This window comes from Pleurodeles waltl, chromosome 5 (assembly GCF_031143425.1).
Source record: "Pleurodeles waltl isolate 20211129_DDA chromosome 5, aPleWal1.hap1.20221129, whole genome shotgun sequence".
NCBI classification, from domain to species: domain Eukaryota; kingdom Metazoa; phylum Chordata; class Amphibia; order Caudata; family Salamandridae; genus Pleurodeles; species Pleurodeles waltl.
Window position 1 is genome coordinate 89,548,497 of NC_090444.1, and position 18,557 is coordinate 89,567,053.

General features: G+C 41.1%; 1 protein-coding gene across 1 annotated transcript in view; it reads right to left on the bottom strand.

Annotated features, from left to right (window-relative positions):
• Nucleotides 1–8,597: 8,597 nt before the first annotated feature.
• The window catches only part of LOC138295399 (seminal plasma protein BSP-30 kDa-like), a 122,585-nt gene continuing 112,625 nt past the window's right edge, over nt 8,598–18,557 (bottom strand). Inside the window, exon 4 of the mRNA XM_069233669.1 lies at nt 8,598–11,398. Coding sequence (XP_069089770.1) covers nt 11,376–11,398 — 23 coding nt within the window. The 3' untranslated portion in view covers nt 8,598–11,375. The remainder of the gene's footprint in view (nt 11,399–18,557) is intronic.

The window sequence follows — 18,557 nt, forward strand, 5'->3', positions numbered from 1 at the left end:
GTTTCTTTTAGGTAACCAACTGCTGATTTTGATAAGGGCCCTAGCTAGGAGTTTTCTAAATTAATGTTGCTAAATTGTTTTTGCATGAAGTCCCACATGCCGATGCTAATTCGAGGTTAGATGAGGATTCCATATGTCGCACGATGCAATTTGAGATCTTGTTATGCTGACTAAATGTACGCAATTAGCCCATTACAGATTATCGTATTAGTGATTTGCATTGCTATTATCGAATGCCTTGTGATTCAAATGCTTCATAGATTGCACCTGTTTCGACGTTATGGACAGCTATTAATGTTCATTTACGTTTATCATTTGGTGTTGAGACACATTTATATTGTGCTAGCTTTGTTAATATAGGGAAATAAATTCACTAACTTTGCAATAAACTGGTGTGGTTATTCCTGGCTGAAAGGTCAGGGTTCGCCGAAATGTATTCTGGATTAATTGTTAAGTGTTATGTTGTTCAAGGTGTTGCTTATGTTCGTTATTGATTATCGGTTTAATGAGATTGATCGATTAAGAGTATAGAGAGTTCCCACTAAGTCAAAAGATTCATCGGCCTAAAGAGCGTCCGGACACAGGTAAATTATTAGTACGGACCGCTCTACCAAAGTGCATATGCCCTCCGTGTAAATTGTATGTAGTTGGTTTATCCATGATTGGCCTATTTGATTTACTAGTAAGTCCCTAGCAAGGTGCACTAGAGGTGCCAGGGCCTGTAAATCAAATGCTACTAGTGGGCCTGCAGCACTGGTTGTGCCACCCACATAAGTAGCTCTGTAATCATGTCTCAGACCTGCCACTGCAGTGTCTGTGTGTGTATTTTTACACTGTAAATTCGACTTGGCAATGGTACCCACTTGCCAGGCCTAAACCTTACCTTTTCTTACATGTAAGGCACCCCTAAGGTAGGCCCTAGGTAGCCCCAAGGGCAGGGTGCAGTGTATGGATAAGGTAGGACATATAGTAATGTGATTTATATGTCCTGACAGTGAAATACTGCCAACTTCGTTTTTTACTGTTGCAAGGCCTGTCTCTCTCATAGGATAATATGGGGGCTACCTTTAAATATGATTAAAGTGTAGACTCCCCTAGAGAGTAGATGGACATGTGGAGTTTGGGGTCCCTGAACTCACAATTTAAAAATACATCTTTTAGTAAAGTTGATTTTAAGGACTGTGCCTGCCTCTGACAATGCCGGCTCCAACCCCCTGCTGTGTGTCTGATGCCTTGCCTGGGCAAGGCAGGATTTCACAAGTAGGTGTGAGTCCCCTTTGAAGAAAGGTGACTTCAAAGACTAAAATGGGTATAAGAAGGGCACCCAAATCTACAGACTTTAGAAACACTTCTGGAACCAAGAGGAACCTCTGCCTAGAGAAGAGCTGATAGCTGAGGAAGAAGTGCTGCCCTGCCTGTGACTGTGCTTTGTGGAGCTTTCCTGCAGTGCTGCTTATGCCAGAGTAAGAGGGCAAAGACTGGACTTTGTGTGCCTTCCATCTTGTGAAGAAATCTGCAAGGGCTTGAGTTAGAGCTTGCCTCCTGTTGTTTGAAGTCTCAGGGACATCAAAGAATTCTCTCTGCCCACACCTGGAGTCTCAGGAGAGACTCCTGCTCTGACAATTGGTGCCCTATCCAGTCCCTGGGCCCTTGAAAGGAAAGCTGGTAGAAATCCAAGGAAATCGACTTCGGACGACTCCGGACCGACGCCGCTGCTGAATCCGGTGACGCCGCCTGCACCCGACGCCGTAACCTTCTCTGGAACGCGACGCTCTTCGCAGTCCCGACGCCGCTGCAGCCCCGCTGAAGTCCGCGACTCCGTGGAAGTCGCCACACCACGTCGTGACGACGCCGCTCAAAGTGCACGGATTCAACGTTTCGCACAGACGCTGCGATCCCCGACTTCGTGCATCGGCTTGTTTTCACTCTTCACCAAAGGTACTGTACTTGGGGGTCTACACGACTCCGTGTCCAGCGCCGCTGGTGTCGGCTTGTTGGGAACGACTCCGTCACGATGCCGTGTTAACATCTCATCGAAGCATTTTTGTTTCTAAGCGCTATTTTTGAGTTTAATCTTTAAAAATTCATAACTTGACTTGTGCATGTCGGATTTGTGTCGGTTTGGTCTTGTTTTGTTTAGATAAATATTTCCTATTTTTCTAAACCGGTGTTGTGTCATTTTGTAGTGTTTTCATTAAGTTACTGTGTGTGTTGGTACAAATACTTTACACCTAGCGCTCTGAAGTTAAGCCTACTGCTCTGCCAAGCTACCAAAGGGGTAAGCAGGGGTTAGCTGAGGGTGATTCTCTTTTACCCTGACTAGAGTGTGGGTCCTTGCTTGAACAGGGGGTAATCTGACTGTCAACCAAAGACCCCATTTCTACCAGGTTGCAATATTGAAAAAGTACGCAACGAATTGTGGTTATTAGATGATCCTCAAATTGATCAAGTAATATCACTTGCTAAGAGGATTGAACACTCTCTTAAATGTGTTGAAGTTGTCAAAAGTACTGATTCAAAAGATATCAATGTGGTTGGAGGTACAAAATCTAAATTGAACAAGTTTTCCAGCAGAGAAACAACTGCTACTGGCAGAAAGAAATGTTATAGATGTGGCAGGGAAGGTCATCTTGCAAACAGCAAACGTTGTCCAGCTATTAACAGTTCTTGTCTATTTTGCAAGAAAAAGGGACATTTTTCAGCTGTTTGTAACCTGAAAGCATCTAAGCAAACACTGAGTGTCATTGATGACCACTCTAACAAGGTCAATGATGACTCAGACTTTGTGTGTGGCCAAGTAGTACTACAGGTTTCAAAGAAGAGTTTGAGTGGGCCTCTAGATTATATCACTGTAGAAGGAAAAAAAAACAAAGTATTATTTGATTCGGGGGCAAAGATCACTATACTCTCCAACACATTTTATCAGAATGAGTTAAAAGGTAACGTCAAATTGTTGCGACCAGATATCACCCCGTGTGCTTATGGGGGTGAGCCAATAAATCTACATGGATATTTTGTTGGATTAATTGAATATGAACAACGTTACGCTTCAGGGAAAATAAATGTGTCTAAAAAGGGGGACAGTATTATAAGCTGGTGGCACCAGAAGGACCTAGGAGTGATGCTTGATCCTAATAGTTCTCCCCTTATTATATTAATACAATTTTAGAAGTCCACTGGGGGAAGTATTATGTCTGCCTCTGTTCTTTCAGAAGAATCACGTAAGCAGTTTGGTAAGGTTTTCAGTGGTAAAATTGGGTGCATGAAAGTGTACTCACGTAAAATCAATTTACTTCCAGGTGCCGTATCTTACTGCAGTAAGGTTAGGAACGTTCCTTTTGCGGTGAGGGATGAATTACGTTCTGAACTTGAGAAATTGAAAGATCAAGGTGTAATTGAGGAGGTGGAGGGAACAGATTGGTTGTCTCCTATTGTCATTGCTCAAAAATCGAATGGTAACATTAGGCTTTGTGTGGACCTACGCAGACTTAACAAAAGTGTGGTGGTAGACAAATACCCACTTCCTAATATTTCTGAATTGTTAGCTATGGTGTCAGGGACCAAGGTTTTCTCCACAATCGATCTAACCTCAGCCTATCACCAGATAAAATTAGACGAATCTTACAGGAACCTGACAGCATTTATTACTCCTTTTGGAACGTATAGGTTAATCCGTCTACCTTTCGGTTTGATCTCTGCTGCATCTGTTTTTCAGAGGGCAATGGAACGGGTATTAAGAGGTATTAGCGGTGTCTGCGTTTACCAAGATGATATCTTAGTGTATGGCAAAAACTATTGTGAGCACAATGAGATTCTCAGGAAGGACTTAAGTAGAGTTTCTGAGCATAATTTAACCATTAAGGCTGAGAAGTGCAAGTTTGCGGTTGACACAATTGACTACTTAGGTCATACCATTACTGGAGGCAGATTGATACCTAAGAAAGATCTTGTTGACACCATTCGTGATTTGGCCTCGCCCACATCCAAAGAGGAACTTATGAGGTTTCTAGGAATGGCAGAATACTACAATAAATTTATTAAAGATTTTGCTAGCTCCTGCTTCAATATGAGACTCTTACTAAAAAAGGGAAAGGAATTTTTGCGGAGTGATGATTGTGAGAAGGAATTTATCACATTAAAGAATAGTCTGTCCAATGCTCCTAGGCTAAAGAATTTTGATCCTACTTTACAATCTATACTAACAACTAATGCTAGTGGGAAAGGCTTAGGTGCAGTATTGTAACTAGGTGTGTGTTGTCCTGACAACACTATTGTGTTTGTTTCTAGAAGCTTGAAAGGAGCAGAAACTAAGTATTCGGTAATAGAGAGAGAAGCTCTGGCGGTATTTTGGGTGATTAAAAAATTAAAGAAGTTCTTGTGGGCTAGGTCCTTTGTAGTGAAGACTGACCATAAACCTTTATGTGAAATCTTTAATTCCAAAGGTATGGTAGCGGTGTCGAGCAGAATCACTAAGTGGATAATAGCTTTGCAAGAGTACGATTTTGTAGTGAAGTATGTTCCAGGTTCCGACAACTATTCAGCTGATGTGTTATCCAGATTAGTGTCACCTGATTTATCTAATCCTAGTGAGCCTAGTTTGGATGGGGAGTTGGAACAGTTCGAAAGAGTGTGTGAAGTAGATTATGAAACTATTTCTGATGAAAAGTGGCTTGATGAAACCAAATCTGACATTGTTTTACAGGAGGTGATGAAGTTAATACAGTAAGGATGGAGAAGTAAAATCCAAGGTAGTGAAAGATGTGGAGCATTCTGGTGTGTGAGGGATCAATTGGCTGTAAATCGCGACTTACTACTTAGAGGTACGCGGTTGATACCTCCGTCCAGTGTAAGGAACAAGTTAATTGATCATGCACATAGTAGCCATATGGGCATTTCCAAAACCAAGGAAAGATTACAGTCATTTTACTGGTGGCCCAGCATGGATATTCAGGGCGAGAGGGTAGTTCGGGATTGTATACAGTGCACGATAAGTGAAAAAGCCATGAAACCTAGGGTACAGCCTATGTTAATAAGAAGTAAGCCTAAGGGACCATGGGAGGATATAGCTTTGGACATTGTGGGTCCTATACATAGTGAGGATTCATCTGATTATATCATTGTGGTGGTCAACATGTATTCTAGATGGCCTGAGATCCAAAGACATAGAAACAGAGAAAGTAATAGGTTTACTCAAAGACTTGATAACCAAGGAAGGCATTCCTACCCCACTTCTTACCGGTAATGGTGTTCAACTGGTTTCAAAAGAAATAGAGAATTTTCTTAGAGGGTGTGGTATAAAACATAAGTTGTGTGCTTTATATCACCCTGAATGTAATGGTTTAGTCAAAAGGTTTAACCATGTCATTAAAGAAACAATCACCATGGCTAAAGACAGTCAGCTGAATTGGAAACAGGAGGTAGTGAAAAAAATAGCTGTGTAGAGACACACTCCTCATTCCACCACGGGTCAAACCCCTTTTGCTTTATTTCGTGGAAGAAGAGGCAATACGGTTCTTGACCGGAATTGGGTCAATTAATTTTTGAGTGGGAAAAGGGAGAATGTTACTGATGTCAATTGGAAAGGTAGAGAAAAAGAGAAATCCTTAATAAGCAAACGGAATTTTGACAGAAATAATTCTGTGAAAAAGACTGTTGTTAGGATTGGTGATTTGGTCATGATCAATAGACCTCTTCTTAAAGGCAATGGAAAAAAGTTGTCATCTCCCATGAAAGTCTTGAAACTCTTCACCAATACGGTGAAGACTGAAGATGGCCGAATATAGAATTTAAATAGAGTTGTCACGTTTTATGGCAACACTGTGAACTTGGAAAATTTCAAAGCACAACAATATAGGATCTTGCATTCTCCAGAGGATGAAGTGTTAAGAAAATCAAAAAGAATCATCAAGTTTCCTTCTCATCTGAAAGACTATGCTTTGACCTGAAAGGACAATATTGAAATCTCTGTATATCAAGTTATGAAATGTATATCGTTCTTTATTAATATATTTTTTTGTTTGTTGTTCTCTTTGTTAGTTTGAATAGGAGAGAGATGTGTTATATTTGCTGTATTCATGTTTATCATGGCTGTAGAACTTTCATGCGTAGTCATGGTTTTAGAGTCTTGGAATCTTGGGGTCACGTGTGAGTTCGGTGCGAGGAGCTCGAGGGTGAGACAGACGTTGGATGGACTGGAGCTTGGGATGTCTTGTATGTCCGGATCTTATCCTATGTTTTCACAATAAAACTTTGAAGGAATTTCTTCTCTTTGTGGATATTATACGTTGTTACATGGAGTTCTTGCAACAGTTGTGGAGAATTGAGTATGGGAATCACTTGAAACAGTTAAAGCCCCTTGGGCAACACTGACCTCTTTACTGATGTGATTTTACCCATCCAGGAAAAGTGCGTCATGTGTCACACCTACATATCTTTTTTTCAGCTTCTCCAAGTGTGGATTTATTTGGGCCCTCATTTGAGCAGTGGAGGGGGTGGTCTGTACGCCTTGGTAGGTGATGTTTTTTTGAGCCCCGCAAATTGGGAAAGGTATGGGTAAGTAATTTCTCTGCTATATAGATGAACTGAGGATCATCGCTGCGGTTTTAGAGATATTTATCTTGAAACCAAACACTACTTCTAGTATCTTAACTCCTCCTGCAACCCTGGCAGCGAGCTAAGTGGATGGAATAGAGTTATCATCTGCAGACATTTTGTAATAGAAGTGTGACAATTCCAATTTATACACCATTAATTTGGCCCCTCATACAAATTGGACAATGAAGTGAGGGCAAAAAGGAGTGGAAACAGCATAGTCCTGTCTCAAACCTCTTTTGATAGCAGAGAACATTGATCCATGGACAATGATGTCTGCAGCAGGGTTTTAGTATCTTGCAAGTAGTCATTTGCAACATTGTTACAAACAACAAAGTGATGGAGGAAATGCCTGAATTATTCTCAGCTACTGCTTATCGTTCAAGACTGCATTCCAGACCACCGTTTCTCACCAACTGTCCCATTCTAGACAGAGACTCGCCATATTCAAATTAGCATTGGTCCTGCTGCAATAGGAGCAGTCTAGCCCAAACCCATAGATGAAAACTCAAGCAACCAAAGACTGGTGAAAAATCAAGGGCTGAACCCCAGAGCCATTAGTCAGGACATATATGCCCAGTTTACCCTGTCGGACACCTTTTTGGTGTCTAGTGAAGGTTACAAGATATTTTTGCGCATTTGATGGATGCTCTTTACTGTGGTGTGGGGAACCCAACTCTTACACCAGTTAGGCAGCTAAATCGCAGGCTACTACTGGGCCCAATGGGCTGGTGAACTGGGTCCCACTTCACATAATTTGATAATTTGTTGTTTGTGGGCCTTTACTGTAGTCTGCAGACACAACTATCATAATTAATATTGCTGTGCAATACCATGACAGAGGGGTGTGGGAGATGGGTTAACATGAACAGCAAAGGCATTAGAGAAAGAGAAATGATGAAAATGATTAAAAGGGGGGTCAAAAAAAGTGAGAATGAGAAAGGTAAAAAGTAAACAGTAAGATTGAGAGACAAAACAATTTGTAGATAGAAAGAATACATAGAAAGACAAGTGAAAGACAGGATAAAAGGAAGAAAGGGACAGAAACAAATAAGGAAGAAAAGGTAAAAGGTAAAATGAAAGAGTAAAAGGTGGGGTGAGAGCATGAATGGGTAGAAGGGATAGATGAAAGAAGGAAAGGATGGATGGAAGAGTGAAAGGATCAACAGGTTGAAGGGTGAATGAATGGAAGGATGAAGATAGACAAATGGTGAATAGTCAAAGTAGAAGTGGGTGAAAGGATGACTAGATGGATACATGGCTGTATTCATGGATGGATGTCTAAATGGATGCATGTATGTATAAAAGGGTTATGGAAATGGGAATGGTTTGGTAGGGGAATGGATGAATGGAGAGAAGAGTGAAAGGATACTTGGACAGATGGATGAAAGTTGGATGAAAGGGTAAAAAAACCTTTCTATGTAGGGGTGGGTTTGCTTGCCTTGCATGCTTGTTGTGATTAAAGTATGGTTCAAGTGGGGGATATTGTAATTTTCTGAATACTCCCTTGGTTATCAATCATGGGTAATATATGCTTGATGTTTTTCCCTCATTCACGCCTGACAATAAATACAGAAAAGTTAGGATACCCCATACCTGGCACCTATAGTCCCAGTCCCAACCCCAATTCCAGTGAATAACTTGGTATCTAGGTTCAGAAAGGAAATAGGCCCGCAAGAGCCACATTGGGTTGGGTTTTTTCTCTGTTTTTAGTGTTGCTGTCACAGCTGCATGCAGGAGTCCGGCAGAGACTATTATTCTTCAAAGTAGCTGAACAGCCTTGCTAGTGTGCGCGCGTCCTTTAGACCTTATTTTGTTTTGATATTTTATTTATAAGGGAACATGTTTAGAGGCTGCAAGGACCCTTGGACTTATATGGAGAGAAAGGGTAAGGTCCTAAACCGCATGCACCAATAACCAACTTACATCAATATGAACGTTAACCATCTATGGAGTCAGTAACCAGGACACACCATGACCTACGTGGCCATGAATTACCACACCAATTTTAGGAAAGTTTAAACCTTTATCGCCCTTTAGATTAACAATGCTAAAGTCAAATAGATCAAACGCAAGATTAACTGATAGTAATATACGAAATACACAGGCTAACCGAATCACAGAAAGAAACAAATCTTCAACAAGATATAAACAGTTAGGCACTCAAGTGCAATAATACAGAATAGCAACAATATCAAATGAATAATTGAAACAGAATACATTGAGTTAATGCAGATGAATCAATAATCAATCAATTTATAAGGTAACCAAATTATGGGAAGGGTGGCATCCTAAACTAACCTTTAATCATGTTGCTCATGTTGGGTTTCATGCAAAAGAGAAAAATAGACAAAAGTTAATTTGGAAAACATTTGACTATGGTGCTAACAAAAATAGTGGTAAGACTTCTAAGAGGGGAACATTAACCTGTAAAGGAAAGAAACAACATTTGAGTAGACCTAATCCCTAATGGAATCAGCAAAGCAGCGGATATCTTCGTCAGCAGGGCAGCTTCACAGGCAGCTCCAGAGGGGCAGTGACATAAGGGAACCGTTCAGTAAAGGTGGACATAAGGTATCTGAACCATCAATGGCAGTAAGCTAAAGGACAAGGTATTAAGAAAGAATGAACATCAGGATCATCTCTGAAAGGCTGAGAATAAAAAAATGGCTGATTTCTACTTCTATACATTCAATATATCAAGGTTACAGAAACATCTAACTGGTCTGCCATTGGTCAGTGACCAAGGGGACTAGGTTTGCATCAATAGGGAACAGGATGCAATTTACAATGTTGCAAACATCTTCAGCAGCGTTTTTCCAGGCCCATCTTCTCAAGGTGAGAATCTTGCCTGTCTCTTCACATGATGTTTCAATACATAGACTGTACTCCATTGTTCCTCCGTGTTACCTACTCGCTAAGAAAGTTACAACTATGTTGCAGCTAGCAAATGTTTCTCTTGTACCTGCAGTGGTCTGGGAAAGGATGAGATATCCCCCTCCCTATCGCATCAGCAGTCTACAAACTTTTCCACTACATGAACTAAATAAATGCAGCGTAGAATTTCAGCTAAAACGGAAAAGACGTAATTTAAAGATGCAGTTTTATATTTCGTAAGCTTTGAACTAAAACATCTTTATGCATGAAAAACATTAATAAATCATTTTGTGTGATTAGAACAATGTAAAATATAATTCGAAAATATACTTTTAATATTACATCGTTTAACATTAGGCATTCATTAGTTATGTAGGCCACATTTGTGGCACAAATTCAAGTCAACTTATGTTGGCATGTTTTAAGGCACACTGTTAATGCGTAATTATCACACAGTTTTATAAATAAATTTACACCTTCACACCAGTCATGGGGTTAGTGGCCAACTCATAGCCATTGGGCCAGGAGCTTTACCTAGTTTTAATCAGTGTATGGATCCAATCACCTCCTATTTTGGAATTGGATCCTCTTCTGCCTTGGCCTGGTCAGTTCTCAGCTTGAAACACAGACTGGACCCCAAGTAATCTTCAATTAGTTCAACATCCCTCAACATCCTCTGGCTAATAATCATAAACGTTTTGGTAGAAGGTTTGGAAGAATGCAACAATTTCTTTGTCTTCCCTGGGACTGAGTTGCTATCAATATACCCACTGTACTGATCGATTTCTACACTTTTTTTTATGCCCTGAGCAAAGTGTACTCTGCCTTGTCCAGACTCTCTCTTAGATTTCTTTGCACCATTTTTACACCCCCCACCACCAAATGGGGATCGCCACTTTTGCATGCATTATGCCTGGCACAATGTAGTGCAAAGGGTTGCAAAGTGTTGCAATGCATGCATTGCACCACTTTGTAAATTTGGTGTGGCTATTTTCCCCTTTTTGGGCCACATTAGTGTAAAAAAAATGATGCTAATATTGAGCAAAGAGGTGCTCTTAATTCTGCTCCTCAGAATTTCACTTTCAGCCTTAAGCACCACAATCTTGTACCTTATTTTTTTCAACAGTGTTCTTGTTTGCTTTTCCCCACTATTGCCAATTGCTGTTCTAGCTGGGATCTAATATCTACTAGCTTTTTTAGCATGCCACCTAAGAAATACATGAGCCTCTCAATACTCCTTTAAGACGTGCCAGAGTAGGGATACTGCTAATTCTCTATTGTCATTATTTAGCAGGGAGTTGTTAATAGTTTCTTTACATGTTTCATGACTACTGTATCATGGAGTAACTGGTCATTAATCTTCCAAGTGTTCCTTGGCTGGGGGCCTGCTCCCTCATTTAATGCAAACGTGATAGGCACATGAGCAAAGAGTGCTTTGTTCCCTATCCTGGTTTTACTGATATCATCTGGAAGGTAAAATGCATTCATATAATGGTCTAAGCAAAGTGGGTTACTGCGACCAAGAGGGAACACTCCAGGATGACCCCTGTGTTGGTGGCGACTATTAATCGAATGAACTCCATTGAATCCTGCCTGAAGGCCTAAATGGAGTTTGTGAAGACCCTTGAGAACAGGGTGGTGGATTCAGCAATTGAAGAATATTAAAGGTGTATTCATAACATTGATTCAGTAGCTCTCCAATGTGCAATTTAATTTATATTTTTTTATTGAAAATAGCTAATAGTAGGATCTTGACGAAATGTCCTTATTTGCCATGATTCTGTGAATTCAGTTGTGCAAAGACCTGCACTTCAAAAGTATGTGGAACTCCTGTCGGCCTTGTGCAATGATGTTCACATAGCAGCTAACCATTCCATGGCAATAAGATGTCTAGGTAGCACCAGCTTCTAAAATCGATGAGGACGCTGACCTGGGAAAGCAATAAACAGACAAAGATTAAATAACTAATGAATGTCTGAAACAATCTGCTTCCCTTCATTCCTTCATTAATCAATTAGTCACGTCAAAAGGCCATTTTAGCACAAGTATTGACAAAGGCAAGATGTTTTGTTTTTTAATTGTTCATGCCCAGAAACACATGACACGTAGGGGTGGGCAGAATATTCTGTTTTGCCTGTGGAATTGACGGAATTTTACTCTTTAACGTGGAGTTCTGGTTGGATTCCGCCATTCGGCGCAAGGCTCCCGATTATGCAAGCTGGTAAGCATGAGGAAAATTTGGCGTTCCCTAGCATGACTGTCTAATGCAGGCAGTTGCTGGCGTTCGCAATTGTTCACCAGCGGTTTTGAATGGACACGGTCAGAGGGCTGCCATTTGAGTAGATTTGCTTCTGCTCAAGTAGATTTGCTACCCAAGCAGCAGTAAAATCAGCTATAATGGCCACAGAGTCTTGCACAACGCATGCTGTTCGTACAGATTTTCAGCGACGCTCACGCTACTGGCGGCGCATATTTTCCACCCTTTGGTGGAATTCTGTGGAATCTTGCTGAGTTTTTCTGTAACTCCGTGGAATTCTACAGACTAAAACTCCCTGAGTTCTGCCCACCCAGTGACATGCCTGCACACCTACAGCAGGCACACATGTTCATGGACCAACACACATACAATTTTCTTCAACATACACACATGGAACCATTCACACACAGAAGTACATTTACAGGGGTCAATGTACATAGACCGACAGCTATACCTAAATCTATAACCCTAGAAAACCCTATGCAACCTGGATGATGTGCAGTTGAGGCCCAGGAGCCCAGATTTACTCCTCTTTCACACAACACAGCAAGGTGCATGTGCTGTGGCCATGATTTGTTTTGTGCAAGAAGGGATACCTTAGAGGCAAACATGTATTTCTGTAGCATGTTACTGACCTGTCATCAGTCACAAAACTAGTAATTTCACCTTCACAAGTTACAAAAGATTTAGGATGTGGCGTACTAATGCCATTCTTAATCCTAAATCTAAATGTAATTGTGGTATCTCACGATAGGTAAAAAAAACAAACATTTTCTTTATTCTTACATAGTACAAACCTTGCCATAGGCTGACAGAGTGCTGAATAACAACTGATTAAAAATCACAATTATAGAAATTGTAACAACAACTTTTGAGCTGAAATGGATGAAACAACAAATGTGTAGAACCAAATAGAAGCCTCCTTTAAAAGTATATATATTTTTTGGTGGCTCATAATGTGATATATTTATATAGGCTTGACTGGCTGCTGTCGGAAATGTTGGCATTTCTAAGAAGATAGGTCACCCTGTCTCACCGCTGATTCTGAGATTATACACTTTGTGCATCAACACTGTGTGTTGATATCATGATCACACACCTACTATATAGAGCCTTCTCAAAACATAAATAATTTGTTTACATAGCTTTGCCAGTGTTCACACGAAAGTGTACAATCTCATTCCTCTCTCAAATCTCCTTATCACTAGTAAAATCATTGAAAAGACACCAGGAACCCAGTACTAAAACTATATCTAGCACCACTCTTTCCTGCTGGTCTGTCCTTGCTGATCGAACTTAATCCAGGTGTAGTCTTCCACATCAAGGGCAACTAGATGAGTTCAATTGATAAAACATATCCTACCTTAGGTGAATGTGGACTTTAGGGTCCAAGCCACTTGTGTGATACTTGTGCATATGTCAAATTTATTCATGAACATTTAGAACCATTACACAAAACTACTGAGAGTGCATCAAGCAGTCCACAATTTCTTTTACCAGGAACATGCACATGTAACCTGTTGCATCTTCGTGCAATCAGTTACCTGTCTAAAAAAGTGAAATCAATGCTTTCTGACACTGAAACTGGTTAGAAGTGAATCAGCAAAGGTGAACTGCTAGATTAATGCCAATTAAGAGGCAACACATACATTTATAAAAAAAGGATCTCTGACTAATTGAGGTCTCCTTCACTAGTGTAATGCGCGCCAAATTCTGATTGTCTGTTGGCTCGTCCAGCTGGTTGCTAAAGTGAGCAAACCATCAACAACTCCATCACCATCCAATGCGTAAGTTCCTGTTCACCCCACCTACACAACTCTACTCATGAACGTCGATTCACCATAGTGCCTGGGGCAGCGGAAATGACATTACACAAACTCTATCCCAGTTGTCTCCAACCAGTTGATCACAAGCTACTGGCAGCTCGAAGACACCTTCAGAGTAGCTCACACCCTCAAGTTCATTTTAAATAAGCAGAGGGTCACATTTCCCTTTTAAAGTTAAGGGAAGGCTATGTTTATTTTACAATATTATCATCAGGCTGCAGATAGCAGGGCCTGATAATGAGCGTGCTAGAGTCAGATTTATGACATGGGGGCACAGAGGTGAAGAAGTGAAGCACTGAGGCATTTAAATCTTAACTAAAAGTGCTTGTCTAGTTGAAAACAAAATGATGTTCCTGGATGCTTTTAAACTGGAGAAAATTAAAATGAAGTGTTAAATAATGATTAAGTTAAAGTTAACTTTCTATTTGCATTTTGTCCCATTTCAAAGTGGCATATTTACAAACAGCAGGCCTCTTGCTCTCAGTGGCCAGTAGATACTGTGCTATAGTTATAGCTGAAAAGTACATGAATGTTTTGCAAATTTACATGAAATACAGTCAATAGTGGCTTATTATTTTGTAAAGCATGTTTTTTCACTCTAAATTCCTCCCATTTACACAAATGGCTGTATTTTTCTTTTATAAATGTGGCACCTTGTCTACAGGCCACTGGGTGCAAGATGCCTGATGTTTGTCAATGCAACACTGAAATGTGTAAAGTGCAGAAAAATGTTCCATATTATAAATATTTTTGCAGAACATTATTACGCACTTTAAAATTCTCCCATTCAATAAAATTTCTGCATGTTTGCGTTATACATATAACGGTTCCACATATGGGAAAACGTATGTCCTGTGCCACAAGTACATATGACACAGGCTCTCTTTCACCTATTCACGTATTTCCCATTCACACGCATACAGGACCATGCTCTCACTGGCACACATCAGCCCTGCCATAGTGCACCTTCAGTAGCTCACAATGATTTTCACTGATCAGAAGTAGCTCTCACTACAGAAAAGGTTGGAGACCCCTCCTCTAACCTCAGTGACACCACAGAAAATTATGTCACATGACCTTTGACTCCGTTGTGAATGCCTACAAAATATAATAAAACAGCAGTTACTACACAAGCTACTGTCTATTTTGGAAACAACCTATCTTTATTTTCATCAGAGGACAGAGTGCCAGAAAACACTTGGATAGGAATCAAAATTATTTCTATCAAAAAATGGCCATGATATAATGGTTTCTGTAGTGTACATCAAATAGGCAAAATGTATTGATGCATCACAGGAAAATGCTTTGTAAAAGAAAATGTAGCTGTTATGTCAATCTCCATTAACTTATGTGGGCCATATATTGAAAATGAACTATGCAATTGGCATACAGTATGTCTTAATATTGCTTAAACATTTTGACTTATGGTCACCTTAAAGGTACTGGCACATTTTCTAAGCCTAAATTCACACTAATGAAAAAAAGATAAGTTGCTTAGCAATCTATTTTTATATTTAATATTTTATTCACAATTGTGAACATTTCCCCGGTGACTTTCTTTTATAGAAGGTGATTCCACTCTGAGCAGCAAAAAGTAAACCTGCCTCCTCAGCAGACTTTACCTTCTGCTTTTTGAATTTTTTCTGCCACCTCTGAGGCCAGGGGTTGCAAAGGCAGTGCCTGAGGCCGCAAGGGAAAAGTGAGGGGCTGCAGATGCGACCCATGGTGACCCCTAAATGATGTCCATGCCTCTGCTATCAACTATTTGTAAAACCATGGACGAACTAATGCATGAGGTACTAGCAGGCCTTTCCACTGCATCACTTACCACTTTGAAAAATACACATTATTTTGCCAAACATACAAAAACAGCCTGTGTCCTAACACATCATCTACAGACGCCCTTGTCATCGAGGCTACAAATCTAAGGATGATATACCTATCAAATAGCTGCAATATAGTGATATTTATATCCCCACCACCACCCCCCCAACCATGAAAATCAGGCAAAGCATTACCGAGCAGCTCACTACTAGAACTCATAACCTCTCCACCTCCCTTGCAGTGTCATTTTAAGGTTTTTGGGAGCCTCGGGCAAGACATATTTTTGTCCCCTGTGATGCCAAACTATACTAACTTGCTCACTTTGACCTATCTTTAAAACATGTCTGCCCGCTTCACCTGTAACAAGACATCCTTGTCGGCCACTCAGAACTAGTTTTACACCAGTCACTGGAGGAAAATAAACCACTACCTAGAAAAACAAATCTTTAGTGCCGTCATTCTACCTCACTAACCCACTCAGCTATGATGGTAAATTCATTTTCTTTGTAGCCTATGTCAGGAAAAATATACTGTTTGGAGCTCTGTGGATTACTGAGTTCCCAAATGAAGTTCAAGAAAAGTCAATCAAAGAGAAAAAGCAAAAATCACAAGACAAGTAGTATGTGGTCACGTAGTGGTCTGAGATCACAACAGTAGTGTTCACTTAATCACTGTATGTCAAGTACAAATGCAAGTCCAAATCCCAACCGCTGATTACCAATGTTAGAAATGGGGTCTTTGGTTGACAGTCAGGTTACCCCCTGTTCAAGCAAGGACCCTCACTCTAGTCAGGGTAGAAGAGAATCACCCACAGCTAACCCCTGCGTACCCCCTTGGTAGCTTGGCAGAGCAGTAGGCTTAACTTCAGAGTGCTAGTTGTAAAGTATTTGTACCAACACACACAGTAACTCAATGAAAACACTAAAGAATGACACAACACCAGTTTAGAAAAATAGGAAATATTTATCTAAACACAACAAGACCAAAACGACAAAAATCCGACATACACAAGTCAAGTTATGAATTTTTAAATATTAAAATCAAAAATAGCGCTTAGAAACACAAAATGCTTCGATGAGGTGTTAACACGGCGTGGTGATGGAGTTGTTCCCAACAAGCTAACGCCAGCGGCGCTGGACACGAAGTCACGTAGACCCCAAAGTACAGTACGTTTGGTGAAGAGTGAAAACGAGTCGATGCGCGAAGTCCGGGATCGCGGCGTCGGTGCGAAACGTTGATTCAGCGCACTTCGAGCGGCGTCGGTCACGATGTGGTGTGGCGACTTCCACGGAGTCGCGGACTTCAGCGGGGTTGCAGCAGCTTTGGGCCTGCGAAGATCGTTGCGTTCCAGCGAAGATCATGGAGTCGGTTGCAGGCGGCGTCACCGGATTTGGCAGCGGCGTCGGTCCGAAGTCGTCCGTGGTTGATTTTCTTGGATTTCCACCCGCTTTCCTTCCAGGGGCCCAGGAACTGGATAGGGCACCACTTGTCAGAGCAGGAGTCTCTCCAGAGACTCCAGGTGCTGGCAGAGAGAAGTCTTTGCTGTCCCTGAGACTTCAAACAACAGGAGGCAAGCTCTAAATCAAGCCCTTGGAGATTTCTACACAAGATGGAAGGCACACAAAGTCCAGTCTTTGCCCTCTTACTCTGGCAGAAGCAGCAACTGCATGATAGCTTCACAAAGCACAGTCACAGGCAGGGCTGCACTTTTTGTCAGTTCTTCAGCTCTTCTCCAGGCAGAGGTTCCTCTTGATGTCCAGAAGCGATCTAAAGTCTGTGGTTTTGGGTGCCCTTCTTATACCCAATTTCTCCTTTGAAGTATGCCTACTTCAAAGTAAAGTCTCTTTGTAATGTGAAATCCTGCCTTGCCCAGGCCAGACCCCAGACACTCACCAGGGGGTTGGAGACTGCATTGTGTGAGGGCAGACACAGCCCTTTCAGGTGTGAGTGACCACTCCTCCCCTCCCTCCTAGCACAGATGGCTCATCAGGATATGCAGGCTACACCCCAGCTCCTTTTGTGTCACTGTCTAGTGTGAGGTGCAACCAGCCCAACTGTCAAACTGACCAAGACGGGGAATCCACAAACAGGCAGAGTCACAGAAATGGTATAAGCAAGAAAATGCTCACTTTCTAAAAGTGGCATTTTCAAACACACAATCTTAAAATCAACTTTACTAAAATATGTATTTTTAAATTGTGAGCTCAGAGACCCCAAACTCCACATGTCCATCCGCTCCCAAAGGGAATCTACACTTTAATCAGATTTAAAGGTAGCCATTATGTTAACCTATGAGAGGGAGAGGCCTTGCAACAGTAAAAAACAAATTTAGCAATGTTTCACTGTCCGGACATATAAAACACATTACTATATGTCCCACCTTAGCCATACACTGCACCCTGCCTTTGGGGCTACCTAGGGCCTACCTTAGGGGTGCCTTACATGTAAGAAAAGGGAAGGTCTAGTCCCTGGCAAGTGGGTACACTTGTTAAGTCGAATTTACAGTTAAAACTGCACACACGGACACTACAATGGCAGGTCTGAGACATGATTACACAGCTACTTATGTGGGTGGCAAAACCAGTGCTGCAGGCCCACTGGTAGCATTTGATTTACAGGCCTTGGCACCTTCAGTGCACTTTACTAGGGACTTACTAGTAAACCAAATATGCCAATCATGGCTGAACCAATTACATACACATTTTGTAAAGGAGCACTTGCACTTTAGCACTGGTTAGTATCAATAAATGAAGACACACACTCAAAGGAATAACTTGAGACCAATTTACAAAAATACTTCAGAGTTTTAAAAACTTTCTAAGACCAAGAACATTAAAATCTGGTAAGTACTTTTTCAGTTATGATTTTTCAAATTTTAGCAAAAACTGTATTTTTGTGCATAATCACGCGCCATAGGATGAGAGAAAACTTAAAAAATGCATATAAAATCAGGAAATGCATTTACCAGTGTGTCCTTCTGTTTTTAGGTCCAGTTCATCAAGGAGTACTATGGACCAGCTGGAGGAGTTCAGGGGGTTCCTGGTTTTGGTGGGAAAAACTGCTGAAAAGTCTGGGAGGTGGTGCAACACCACTGAGGGGGACCACTTGGACAAGAAATCCACAGGCGGACTTCAAGGTGGGTCTGGTGGGTCCCACTTGGAGTTTAGAGGTCGCGAGGGGTG